At 50.4% G+C, this 12,664-nt stretch overlaps 2 protein-coding genes across 11 annotated transcripts in view; one reads left to right on the forward strand and one right to left on the reverse strand.

The window, feature by feature from the left end:
• Pax2 (paired box 2) overlaps positions 1–10,707 on the forward strand; it is a 92,939-nt gene extending 82,232 nt beyond the window's left edge. For 3 of the 10 annotated variants that reach the window (XM_028773605.1, XM_028773612.1, XM_028773622.1), the window contains exons 9-11: positions 5,572–5,673; positions 7,839–7,925; positions 8,399–10,707. In XM_028773605.1, the coding sequence (XP_028629438.1) occupies positions 5,572–5,673; positions 7,839–7,925; positions 8,399–8,475 (266 nt within the window). In that variant the 3' untranslated portion in view covers positions 8,476–10,707. The remainder of the gene's footprint in view (positions 1–5,571; positions 5,674–7,838; positions 7,926–8,398) is intronic. The other 7 variants (XM_028773596.1, XM_028773624.1, XM_028773625.1 and 4 more) reach the window with 4 other exon arrangements.
• LOC114626292 lies at positions 1,243–8,380 on the reverse strand. The gene is made up of 3 exons (XM_028773654.1): positions 7,939–8,380; positions 5,141–5,263; positions 1,243–1,437 (listed from the first exon to the last, which is right to left on the reverse strand). Exons 1-3 carry the CDS (start codon positions 8,257–8,259, stop codon positions 1,360–1,362), a joined length of 522 nt encoding a protein of 173 aa, XP_028629487.1. The 5' UTR covers positions 8,260–8,380; the 3' UTR covers positions 1,243–1,359.
• Positions 10,708–12,664: the final 1,957 nt, after the last annotated feature.

Consider the following 12,664-nt stretch of genomic DNA (forward strand, 5'->3'; position numbering starts at 1 on the left):
GTCTGTATGAGGGTGTCAGATCTTGGAGTTATGAACAGTTATGAGCTGCCATGTGGGTGCTGGGAATTGAATCTGGGTCCTTTCAAAGAGCAGTCAGTGTTCTTAACCACAGAGCCATCTCTCTAGCTCTGAGAACAATTTTTTTTAAATGTACCTTCTACTCAGAAAAAGGTGTGTATACGCCGGGCAGTGGAGGCGCACGCCTTTAATCCCAGCACTTGGGAGGCAGAGGCAGGTGGATTTCTGAGTTCGAGGCTAGCCTGGTCTACAAAGCAAGCTCTAAGACAGCCAGGACTACACAGAGAAACCCTGCCTCAAAAAAAAAGAAAGAAAGAAGAAAAAAAGAAAAAAGAAAAGAAAGAAAAAGAAAAAAGAAGAGAAAAAAGAAACAGACAGATAGCCCAAGATGTTCTCTCATAGGACGGATTAAATTAGCGTGACCCCAGGTTACATTCCCAGACCAAATACTCTCCGTTTTTAGGTCTGTCATATTTGGAGATATCATTCCAGTCCTGATTTCCTGGTCTATGACTTCTGTAGTCCAGGGTCCTCTGTGGATAAAATGTAAAACCCTGACCATAATCCTCAGCTTCTCTGTGTTTCAGTTTATCTGAGAAAAAAAAATCAGGAATTAAAAATAGGTCAACTGATAGAACTGGTAAAAGACATAAAGGAGGTAACACACACGTAAGATGTTGAAGGCAGTGCCTAGCTCACGACAGTTGTCCAGTGCATTCTAGAGAGACCAGGAGAAGAGAGACTGCTGACCCAATACCCAGCAAAGTGGCACATGCGATCTGATGACTGAAAATTTCTAACTTCTCCATAAAGTCTGGCACTTGGCTTCTGTCCGTACTTGGGAGAGAGGCTGCACTTAGAAGCCTCCAAAACAGTTGATTTGCTCTGGCCCATTTGCTAAGGAATGCCTGACGAAAGTGCACTGTCTGATTCAGATGGAGCGGCTGCTGCAAAAATTGGCTTTGGAGTCTTCAGGGACTCCTGCAGTTGAACTGTAAAGACATCCTCACCAAGTGCAGTTCTTCCAGCACTACTGGGTACTTTAAGATCCTCCACTACTCCTGCCTCTCAGGGATCCTTTTTGTGTTAGAAAACTCTCAAAGGAGCCGAAGACGCCACCCCATAGAGTTTTACTACAGACCTTCCATGCGCCTGCTCATTCCTTGTGTCCCTTTCCTTCCCTGCCTTGCCTTAACGGCAATGTGGTGGTTAGAGGCTTTGCTTGCTGGAAAACTTCTTGTTAGCTCTTTTGGGGGAGTATCTGGGTCCATGTTGTCATTAAAGGCAGTGTGGCATAGACATGGCTTCTAATGTTGGTGCCATCATTTACTGGTTGTGTAATCACATGAGAGTCATTATGCCTCTGTGTCTCCATCTTTCTACCTTTAAAACGAAGGCGTGGTCCTTCAGAAGACTCATCTTTGAAAGCTTCATAACCTCAGAAAGCAAGTAGGCAGCACGAAATGCCTACTCTCTCCTAGTAACGTTGAGTTTTTATCCGTTTTGAATCCTGGTACTGTTTTTATGTTCCTGGCATTGTCAGTGAGCAAAGCAAATGTTTTACTACTTCCTGTCTTCCACGAGATGGCACATATTTTATAAACTGACGTACTCTGCCGTGAAGCAACTTTTCGCCTGTTTCTGGGATTCTGCTTGTCTGTGTAAAGGAGATGGCCAAGCCATCTTACAGTTCCAGTCCCCCGCCCCCACCCCGACCCCAATCTCTCTGTAGCACCGTAGTACCCAGTGCTCTGTCAGTTCCCCCATTTCCCATTGCTATTTCCCTACTGAAGGAGGCTTGCTCAAAGAACGCTGCTGGGCAAATGGTATGACAGCCTCAGTAATTTGAAAACTTCCTGCATTGTATGCTTTCCATTATTGACAATGGTGTTCCAGGAGAATATACGACTCTAGCCAGGCTTTGGTCAATTTTTCCCTGCCCTTCAGGTGTCAGCTGTGTATAATGAAGTCATTGAGCATGCTTTGTATGCAGTGGCTTGCACCTTGTTGACTCAGAGGTCCTGAACAGGTACCTCTCTGTGGTGACACTGTTACAGGACAAACCACACACACATGTGACAAACACTAGAAATCTCTAATGCTTTTTTTCTCACCATGGGCCTCTTCCCCGACATTTTTCAAATCGCTACCTGCAAATAACAGATTTTTTTTTAAAAGTAGAATTTGAAAATGTGCCTTCCAACCAACTGTTCTGAGAGTGACTCCCAGCAGGCAAAGCCTTCTACCTGCTGAAAGCTGAACATACCATTTCACAGGCGAGATAGCTGTGGGAATAAACTTTGCAAAAGGATCACCTCCAAGTTAGCTGAGGAGACAGCTTCTGAACTGCCTACCCTTTCTTTGTCTCTTCCAAATATAGTTAGGCTTTGTTTGTTTGTTTGTTTGTTTGTGAATACCTTCCATCATAGGGAATTTGTGATAAACTAGCTGTAGGAAAGCTGGCAGTGAAGATCAAGTTCAAACACATTCTACTTTTCTGTTATTAACAAAGATGCATGATGCCAAACATGAGAAAAATAGAGGGAGATCAGAGAAAGGGGTAAAGAAGGAGAGGAGAGGTGTACTCTGCTTCCTGGCCACTTTGTAAATGTTAAGATTACAGGACCTGGGGGAATTGAGTTCTATGTCTCTCTAGCTTCAAAACCTCCACATCTCCCATAATCCTCTTGTCTTCTAGGTCTTCTTTGACCAATAAATGCCATGTTGCTCATCTCTCTCAAGGAACTAATAGGTATTTCATCTCAATGTGCACTTTGGGTCCTCTCCACTAAGATGGTCAGGAGATATGTACTTTTATTTTTATTATTGGCAACAGAAGTCAATACAAGGAAAGTTACAACAAAGCAAACACAAGCAAGTCATGGTGGCACACACATCTGCACTTGTGAGTCTGAGGCAGGGGGATCACAAGTCTGAAGCAAGCCTGGGCTGGATGTAAGACTGTCTCAAAACAAAACAGGAAGCAAACAGAAAGCAAATGCAGATTCTTCTACTGCCTAAGATTTGGAAGTGACTTCCTCTTTGCTAGCTCTCCTCTGTCTAGTGAGTTTCAGGAAACGTAAGGGATTAACCACATTACATAGGTAAAAAAAAGAAATCATTCTGTTGCATGATAAGATAGTCCCCAGAGATGAACCTATCACTGAAAATCTTTGTATGTAAAAATTCTCCTCTTGCTTCTATTTATTTTTTTAGTTTCCTAAGCTTTTATTTATTTTTATGTGTATGGGTGATTTGCCTGCATGTGTGTCTGTGCACCACATGCCTAGTACCCAAAAAGGGCAGAAGAGGGCATCAAATGCCCTGTAAACGGAGTTACAGATCGTTATGAGTTGTCATGTGGCTGTTGGGAATCGAACCAGAGTCCTCTGGGAGAGCAGCCAGTGCTCTTAACCATGGAGCCAACTCTCAGCCCCGTTTCAATTGATTTCTTTTAGGAAAAAAAGATTCAAGCACATTTTGTTCTAGCTTTGCTTCTCTGCAGTAGATCAACACATATGAAACAATTAGGAAGCCATTATAATCCATCAGGAATCGGCTGTGCATGCAATGGGGTGTGTGGGGGTGGGGGTAAGAATCGATCAACAAGCCCTTATTGAGAGTCAGCTGTGTTCTCAACTCTGCAGGACAGATCAGAATGTGGGTCCTGCCCTTGAGTGAGTTATGTTCTGTTTGAAAATGAAAACCTTGGCATGAAGGAGCAGACCTGATAATGCATGTTGTCAATCATGGAACACGGATGTCATAGAAACCTGAAAGAAACTTCCGAGACGTGTAGAAGGATGGAGATGTTAAGGCTTGAGCTGGAAGAAAGCTATGAGTGAGACAGAAGGAAAGGTCACAGCAGAGCACAGGCATTTTACGTGGAGAGGTTGAAACAACCAGCAGTGGGGGGCACTGAGCATCTGCAGGGTTTACATCCAAACTGCAGCCTACAGGGAATCAACGGCAGTATTTACAAGGAAGTAGTCCTGTGAAAGCAATGTTTCCAAAGGACTAGTGGTCACGTTTTAGATTGGTAGGATGAAAGAGTGTGGAGGCAGGAATACAAGCAAAGAAAAGCCGCTGGAACAATACTATAAATGTGATGGGGAGATAGAAATTAACATAAGAGAGGTGCCTGAGGAGAACTGACCACATACCGGAAGAGACGGGAGAGGAAGGCTATGTCTAGGGCTCTGAAGTTCTAGTTATATCTTCAAAAGGACTGGGCCTCTGATGGAGTTGCGGATGGATCTGACTTTATTCTATTGAGTTTGAGGTGACAGTGGGTCAGCTACTGAGGATTCTTAGTAAAAGCCTCAGCTGTCCCTCTGGACTCTTAAAGAAGGATGACTCTCTCAGGTGTGCCGATATGGGGATAAGAAAGCACATGTGTCTGAGGAGTGAAGTAGGTGATGTCTTCACGTCAACAGTGGTGCAGAAAGATGCTATGGAATGCCCATGAAAGGTCCCATGGACCTGACCATGACTAGGACCCAACTTAGGGGGAGGGAAAGTGAACTAGGGGAGGTGTATATAGTGCTATGACATCCTCCAGCCACACCTTGCCTTCTTGGGGTCAGATGGAGGTGTAAGGAGCACAGTGACTGTCTGATGAGGAGGACAGGGAGATCGTCAGCAGATACGTGGGCCCCATAAGAGGGTAGGCTGTAGTGTATGGGTGTATGGGAGGTAGGAAGGAGCAAATACTGTCCATGAAGACTGGAGTATGCTAGGAGGTGTCCCCTTCACAGAAATGGAGGGGCAGACAAGGAAGGGAAGCCAGTCACATGCAGCTGTGTTCCAGAAGAAATGTCTCGGGTAGAAGTATCTCTCTAACATTGGCTCACTTTGCCTCCCCTCCCTGCTCCTGGCAAGGAAAGCCCTGCCTCCCATTCTCTAGGCTCTGTATAACAGAGGTCTAGTCTCCAGGGAGGCTTGCTGGTACGGGAAGCAAATTTTGCTCTTTGGAACTTCATCTGATCTGCTTGTCCTCAAAGTTCCTGGTTCACTTCAGAGATGGCTTTCTATCATTTAAATGCTACAATCATAGCAAAATAGCCTGCTGGTTAGTCCCCTGTCTTCCTGACCTACATTCCACTCAGAATAAAGCATCTACCCTCATAGATGGTGGTAGTAAGGTGTCTTCAAAGCCTGAAGGAAAGATGGGGTAGGGAAGAGGAGACGTTGAGGAGAGTAGACAAGATGACAGAGGTCCAGTAGGGCAATCATAGCTGAGCATCTATGGAAAAGGAGGGAAACCAGGTCATCTCCACCAATCGACATCTGGGTTGAGGCTTTCAGAGATACAAACAAGGGCAGATATACAGATACACACATACGCACAGATAGATACACAATGAGCAATATAAAACAGACACACACACACACTCAGACATTTGTATCCATATCTAGGCACTTGGGAGCCCAATTGCCCAGTTGCACATCTCCTTCCTCTCTGAGAATGTCCTCTCCCTAGAGCATCCCAGGGTGAGCTGAGGCAGACCCCTCTCCTCCAGGCCTCACTCCTTCCCCTTTGTGTTTTTCCAGGTCGTGATATGGCGAGCACCACTCTACCTGGTTATCCCCCTCATGTGCCCCCCACTGGCCAGGGAAGCTACCCTACCTCCACCCTGGCAGGAATGGTGCCTGGTAGGTGACAATGCTGTAGATGTCTCATCTGGGTGGGGGTAACTAAATTGTGGGCGAGCTGTTAAAGGACTATAGTCTGTGGCTGGGAGTGGGGGGAGAACCAACAAGCCATTGTCCTGCAAACCACTGTCCTTCTATGGCCACAGCTGACCCTTTAGAAGCAATGCAAGGAGGAAACATACAGAAATGACCCCTTGTCAACACAGCTTTAGGTTATACCCCCTCCTCAGCACCCATCCTTCCAAGCCTATGCCCCAGTACCCCAGCCTAACTCAGCTAGCTGACACTGCTCAGAAGAGCCTGCCCTGGTTTCCATGGAAACTTGGAACCAAGTTTTCATTTTCAGGGGCACGGCAGTCATTCAGTCAAAGCTATGCTGGTTCACACCAAGCCAGGGGAGGAGACTACTGTGGAGAACCAATCCCAGTCTAGAGAGAGAAGGAAGCTAGTCTCAAACTGGAGTGGAAGACAGGAAGGAACCAGAGAGACGTCAGCTTCAGAGAAAAATCAGCTACAACTCGACATTTCCTCAGAGGACCCAGGCCCTCTGTGCTCCTCTGGGTCTCTAGTGTACCCTTTTGCTGAGAGGCATTGGACTGGAGTTTGGGGTTCAGGAGGCAGAGGCTGTACTTACAGCCTGGTAGCTGTCCTCTCCACCCTTCACCCCAAATGGGAGTGGCTTAAAGTCAAAGAGAGTGAAGGTTCTTTTCCGCAGAAACGCCAAAATCTCTCACCTTAAAATGGCCAAGACTCTCCCAGCCTGCAGCCCGCTGCCTCTGGAGCCCTTTTGTGTGCCCCCCCCCCCCGCTCCTTAAGTTCAACCCTCATTGGTAGGGGGAGAAAGAGAGACCAGAAAGGGTGCTTGGCCTCATTCATCAAGGCAGAGCCCTGAATAAGCAGAGATGGGGTTGAGAAACTAGGGGGCCCATTGCAGCCTGTTAAGAGAATGGGGCCAGCTGAGAGAAGTTGGAGGTGCGGATGAAGGGTTTGGGGCTCACACTTGGGAGAAGGCAAGTAGAAGCGTTGGTGGGGGAGCAGGGAATGGCTTTGGAGGAAGATCCCAGCAGTGAGCAGGTGGAGGCTGGAGGAGGTCTTAGGGAGGTAGGGGGGTTGGGGGGAGAGGAAAGAGTGGGGAAGTGGGGGTTGGGAGTCTACAGGGAGGTAGGGATGAGGGGAGCCGCAGAGAGCTCATGGTGGCAAGGGGGGAGTCGTTAAACAGAATCTAGTGCTGATGAGGAAATTACACTTGTTTCATTAGCGATGGGGAAGGAGATAGCTCAGTTCCTCTTGGTCACAGTTGAGCTCAGAAGCTCATTATCCTGCTGCACGCATGCTTTCCCTCCTCGTCAATAAACAGGCTTTCCAGTGGCTGCATCCCCCACCCCCACCCAGCTCCTTCTTGGAGTGGGGCCCCTTCTCCTCTACTTAACCCGCGGTTAGGGATCACTGTAAACAGTCTGGGGTCATCACACAGGAGAAAGGGCGAGGGGGAAACCCATAGGCCTGGCCTTTCTCCTCCTGGAGGGAGGGAAGCAGCTCCCAAAGGCTCCCAACCCACTGTGCCCTCAGCTACTCACTGCTCCTGCGGGCAGTCCACTGGATTCCAGCAGTTTCCTTCCCCAATTGCGTGGCCTTTGTATTGAACCTCAGGAGGGGAAAGTGGGAGGGGTGATTTCCCAGGAGAGCACCACCACTACCACCTGCCTAGCTTTGGCACAGCTCTGAGATGCCATTCTTAGGGCTTTCTGGGACAAAGTGTCCCAAGGGCCTTCCTTCTCATTCTCCCCCCTCTTTCATCCCGTGGAGTCCCTAAAGCAAGTGTCCACTGGAAAAAGCTCTCAGCTCCCAAGTTACTTAAATGGAAGCAGCCAGACCAAGGCTCAACCCTTCCTGGGCAGCGCTCAGTGCTCCTCGGAGGCGCCCAGGCACAAACCTGCCCACAGATTCCCTCCATGCCTGGGTGTGCAGGGATCTGGGTACTTCTTGTCTGTGGTGGCTGGCCCCATGCAGAGCGCGAGAGCCTGTGGATTACCTGGCCTCTGTCCTGCTCTCAGGGGCCCTTTCCCTGCTTGAAACGTCCAAGACTGGGACTAGTGAGGACAGGAGGGAAGAGGCCAACTGGACACGTTGAACGCCTCTAATTCCAGTTCCCCGCCCTCCCACAGGGAGCGAGTTCTCAGGCAACCCATACAGCCATCCCCAGTACACCGCCTACAATGAGGCTTGGAGATTCAGCAACCCCGCCTTACTAAGTGAGTACGCCACCTGGCAGGCCGGCGGCTCCCAAGGTCGCCTGCCCGCTCGCCAGCTTGGGCGCGCAGGCTGCTTCGGGACACAGATCCCACTCAGGACCATCCCAATTCTGGGTACCCGGATGGGCCAGGGAGACAGGCTCATTAGAGCAGCGCTGGGTCCTGGGGATCCCCCCAGGACGCCTGCGCCTCCAGCCTCCTCCCTTCCCTGCCTCTCGGTCACTGGAAGGCTCTTGGCCAACAGTGGCCGTCGGACCCCTTGGCGGATCCGCAGCCGGGTGTCCCCTGTCCTGTCCCTCTCCCGCCCTGTGGATGCAGCATTCCTTCTGGGCATCTGGCCTCGGGGCCGAGCCACAGTCCTCCAGGCCTGATCCCGCTGGACCCGGGGAGGGCTTTTCTTTGCTTTTCTTTCCTTTTTTGTTCTCCTGTTTGTCCTCTCACCCAGCCCATTCTTCTCCTGTGTTAACTTCCAGGTTCCCCTTATTATTATAGTGCCGCCCCCCGGGGCTCCGCCCCTGCCGCTGCTGCCGCTGCCTATGACCGCCACTAGTTACCGCGGGGACCACATCAAGCTTCAGGCAGACAGCTTCGGCCTCCACATCGTCCCCGTCTGACCGCCCACCCCAGAGGGAGGGAGGACCGAAGCGACGCGCTGCCTCTCGGCCACCGTCCCTGTCCCACCCCCACCTCCAGACACCCCGACCCCCGCAGCCCTTCACATCACCCTGTCGATGGCCAGACAGGACAGGTGGAGCTGCGGTGGGACCCTCAGGCCCCAGCCCCGCCCGTCGCCCCTCCCCGTCTGCCTGAACCGCGGCGCCGCCCGGAAGCCCGCCGGCCTCTGGCCCGCGCGCCGGACACGTTTCTGTGACACACAATCAGCGTGGCCCACCCGGGGGCAGCCCACTTCGGACGCCCGGGAGCCGGGAGGCTTCGCTGGAGACGCTGAGCAAGGGAAGCTAAGGAAAGGACTTCGTGCTGAAGGAGGAGCCGCCGGCGAGACCCTTGGGGGGGAATCCTGCCCCACCCCCTTGTGCCTGCCAGGCTGACCCCGCCTTCTGTCTGCGCCCGGCCCCCGACTGTGACACTGGGACGCAAAGGTCGGACTCGAGGGACAGCGTTTGGGGTGACGGCGTGTTCCAAGGCTGGTACCCAAGGCGAGCAGACGCCAACTGAGCTCATCCACCTGAACTGCCTAGTTCCCCGGGGCCTGGGATCGCCTCCTGCAGTGACTCTACTCTCGGCCCCGCCTTGCCCCTACGTCAGCGCCTCTTCCACCTGCTGGCCTCTCATTTTTTCCTTCCTGCGCTTCCTTGGCTCATCCCACGACACCTTGTGTTTGGCCCCAAGCACGCAGCCACGTCGGGGCCACCGCGGGAACCGTGTCCTCAGGCTGCGGCTGCGAGCATTGAACTTTCCCATCAGTAATGTGCTGTCCCCCCCCCACCCCTCAACTCTCCCATCCCAAACTTCCAACCTGCGGACGCAAGGAGCCCGGAGGGAACTGACGACCGAGCTGCCCGAGATGAAAACTCCGGGCTGCCCGCCCTATTCCCCCACCCCCCAGCCTTCCCTTGGGCAGGAGCTGAACAGAGCCGCAAAGGAAAAAAAAAAGTCTACACTTATTTAATATGATGGTCTTTGCAAAAATGAACAAAACTAAAACCTAACAGGCTGCTTTGTAGAAAGACGGTGCGTGCTGTGGAGGCGAACCTCTCTCTGTACATATCCCCTCCCTCTCTGTCCCGCCCCGCCGGGTACCGTAGAGTCTCTGTCCTCCCCAACTCCACCCTGCCTGTAGATACACCCTTCTGTCCGTGCTGTGAGAGTCGCCGCTCGCTAGGGGGGAGGGGGGGACACAGCTACATGCCCACTAAAGCACAGCACGTCCTAGGGGAGGGGGGCATTTTTTACGTTACAAAAAAAATTATGAAAGAAATCTCTATGCAAAATGACGAACATGGTCCCGTGGACACCTCTCGCCTGTTTTGTTGGCTGTTTCTCTGTAATTCCGTGTTTTCCCGCTCACCACCCTGCATCTCTCCCATTTCATCTCCCTTTACTCTGCTGTTCTCCACCCTTCTGTGTCTCTTTCTCTGCTTCACTTGTCTCTGTCTCGGTCCCTTCTGCCTCAGGCCTCCAAGGCTACATTAAAGGTGGCAGAGCCAACCTCGGGGCTTGTCCCCTTGTGGCCATGCCCCACGTGCCCGACAAGGCCGCCCTGCCCCGCCCCACCCTGTAGTTGCTCTCTCGGTAGCGGCGATGCTCCCTGCATGTCTCCTCAACCGTGGATCGTGACGACTCGAAATAACAGAAACAAAGTAAATAAAAGTGAAAAAAATAAGTAAATAAATAAATAAATAAATAAATAAAAATCCTTGAACAAATCCGAAAAGGCTTGGAGTCCTAGCACAGATTGCCTTTCCCTTCGAGCCTTTTTATTTGAAAAGGAAAGCGAGAAAAGAAAACAGTCTAAGGGAACTGCCGGCGTCCGACCGTGGCTGGAGCCGGATGGCGAGGGCAACGAGGTCCCAGCTTCGAGGCCCAGGCTGACCCCAGTCTTGTGTGGAGCTGGCCGCGCTCCAGGAGTGCGGAATCCAGAATAAGGCTTAGCCTTCCACAAGTGCCGGGCTCCTCCGACACTTTCAGCTTGTCGGTTCGTTTTGATTATTTTTTCCTTTTTTTTTCTTTATTTCTTTCTTTCCTTCTCTCTCTTCTTTCTTTTTTTGTGCACATGATAAATAATAATAAATAATAATAATAAAATTTTGTATGTCACTCCCCATGGCTCCAGGTTTGTCTCTCCCTGCCTCTGGGATAGGCCTGTCCTCGCACTGGTAGACCCTCAATAATTCTGTCAGGGATCAGCTCCATTCCCAATGCGACCTCTAAATTCTTGGTCTAGACTCCCCATGACTGAAGCTGAACTCTGACAATGGCCTAGAGAAGTCTGTCCCACAACGCTACCCCTCCCCCACCTACCCAGGCCTTGGGCCAAAAAAGTTTTGGCTTTCTGAAACTTCAGAGTAACTTTGACACTGCCCTTCTCTGCCAAATCAGCTTTGCCTTATTGCTAGTGTCCTATAACCACCCTAGAGGCACAGGCTCCCAGAATGAGCAAAGTCTGGAGCCCTCTCTTCATGGGTGGTGGTTGCCTGCGGTCCTGTTTTCTCTTGGCTCTCAAAGTGGGTTCAGCTGCTCATTGGCACAGTCGTAATTATGTCCTGTGTCCCCTAAGAGACCACAGAGGTTCGTTTTCAGCGTTTATTTCTAGACCCTAAGAGCCGGCTCGTGGGGACCTTGTGAACACCAGGATGTTGCCTGGTGACCTTTCAAGCAGCTGCTGAGGGTAGTGGCTCAGGTCTAGAGTCTGGGTGTACTCAAAGAGAAAAGCCATTCAGGTGCCCCAGGCAAAAGGGGAGTGTGAGTGAGTGGGTCAGTTGATTCCTGCATATAAATGGATTTTTGTTCTTCTGTGTGGGCCTATATGTCCTAGAGGGGTTCTGGCATCGAAGAAGGAAATATGTTGTGATCTTTTTAAACATGTGGTATTTGAGCTCAGGTGAGAGTGAAGAAGGATCTATGTCTGTCCTTGTTTCTGTTCATGCTTAGAAAAAAATGATTTCCGGATTGTCCATGATTGGCGTACTCTATTGGAGAAACTTAGAAATGTCCTTGTCCATCTCTTCAGCATCTTGTTCACTCTGACTCATTCCTCCTTGCCAACACAGCCTTAAAGTCCCAGCCTTCATCTGCCCCACACTCTGAGAGACTTTCCTGCTCAACTCTAGAAGTTTCTGTAGCTAATCTTCCTTCTCAGCCGCTGCCCGTTTAAAAAGCTCTAACCTTCCAGGAAAGCAGGATCTGGAAGTAGACTAAAGAGTCACACACACACACACACACACACACACACACACACAGAGAGAGAGAGAGAGAGAGAGAGAGAGAGAGAGACAGAGACAGAGAGAGACAGAGACAGAGAGACAGAGACAGAGACAGAGAGACCTGAGAGACCTACCTACTCTGGCTGGGGCAGTGCCTTCCAGGTACCTCCTCCTCCCCAACATGCTTTGCACCAGAGCAGTTCATCCATATTCATATTCTGTCACCCAGGCTTATCCATATCATGCCACCAGGGGGATACACAGCAAACCATTAACCTCTTCTCTCCCCTTCCTCACCTGTGTCTCTCATTCTCCTTCCCAAGAACTAGCAATCCTACCTCACCCTGCCTGGTGCTTCCCCTCTTGGCCTCCAGTCTCCTGAATTACAAAAAAAAAAAAAAAAAAAAAAAAAAGTCCTTCAAACTCTGGCTGTACTAATACAGCTATATAAGAATTCTGGAAGTCCACGCCAAGTTAAGCACATCTATTTATTTATACTTCCCATAAAGGTACTAGTGCATTATGAATGAAAATGGAGCCGGGCGGTGGTGGCGCACGCCTTTAATCCCAGCACTTGGGAGGCAGAGGCAGGCGGATGAATGAAAATGGAAGTCATTTTGAGCCCTTTGGAAGATACTACTCCACATTAGAGTGCATTCTCAGAGCTTCCAAACACAGCCAGCACAGAACTCCTGCTGATCATCTGATGTTCAACGAGGGGATTCTGAAAGCTGACAGGACACTGGGTTGGACCAAGGATCAGTGCATTTATCAGGATGCTGCCCTAGCCAGACCTGACAGGCACCTGGCCTTAGATACCTGCTTTGACCTAGCCAACATCAAACTGAAAGCCAG

The sequence above is a fragment of the Grammomys surdaster genome, unplaced genomic scaffold, assembly GCF_004785775.1.
Source record: "Grammomys surdaster isolate TR1022 unplaced genomic scaffold, NIH_TR_1.0 66, whole genome shotgun sequence".
Taxonomy (NCBI): Eukaryota; Metazoa; Chordata; class Mammalia; order Rodentia; family Muridae; genus Grammomys; species Grammomys surdaster.

What these genes read in the sequence shown, in the direction of transcription:
- LOC114626292 (XM_028773654.1), bottom strand. Translation starts at nt 8,259, where the DNA reads ATGCCCAGAAGGAATGCTGCATCCACAGGGCGGGAGAGGGACAGGACA. An exon ending in GGGAGCCGCCGGCCTGCCAG is followed by an intron (nt 5,264 to 7,938) that starts GTGGCGTACTCA and finishes CCTTTTCCATAG; the next exon opens with ATGCTCAGCTATGATTGCCC. An exon ending in TACTACCACCATCTATGAGG is followed by an intron (nt 1,438 to 5,140) that starts GTAGATGCTTTA and finishes AAGCTTTCAAAG; the next exon opens with ATGAGTCTTCTGAAGGACCA.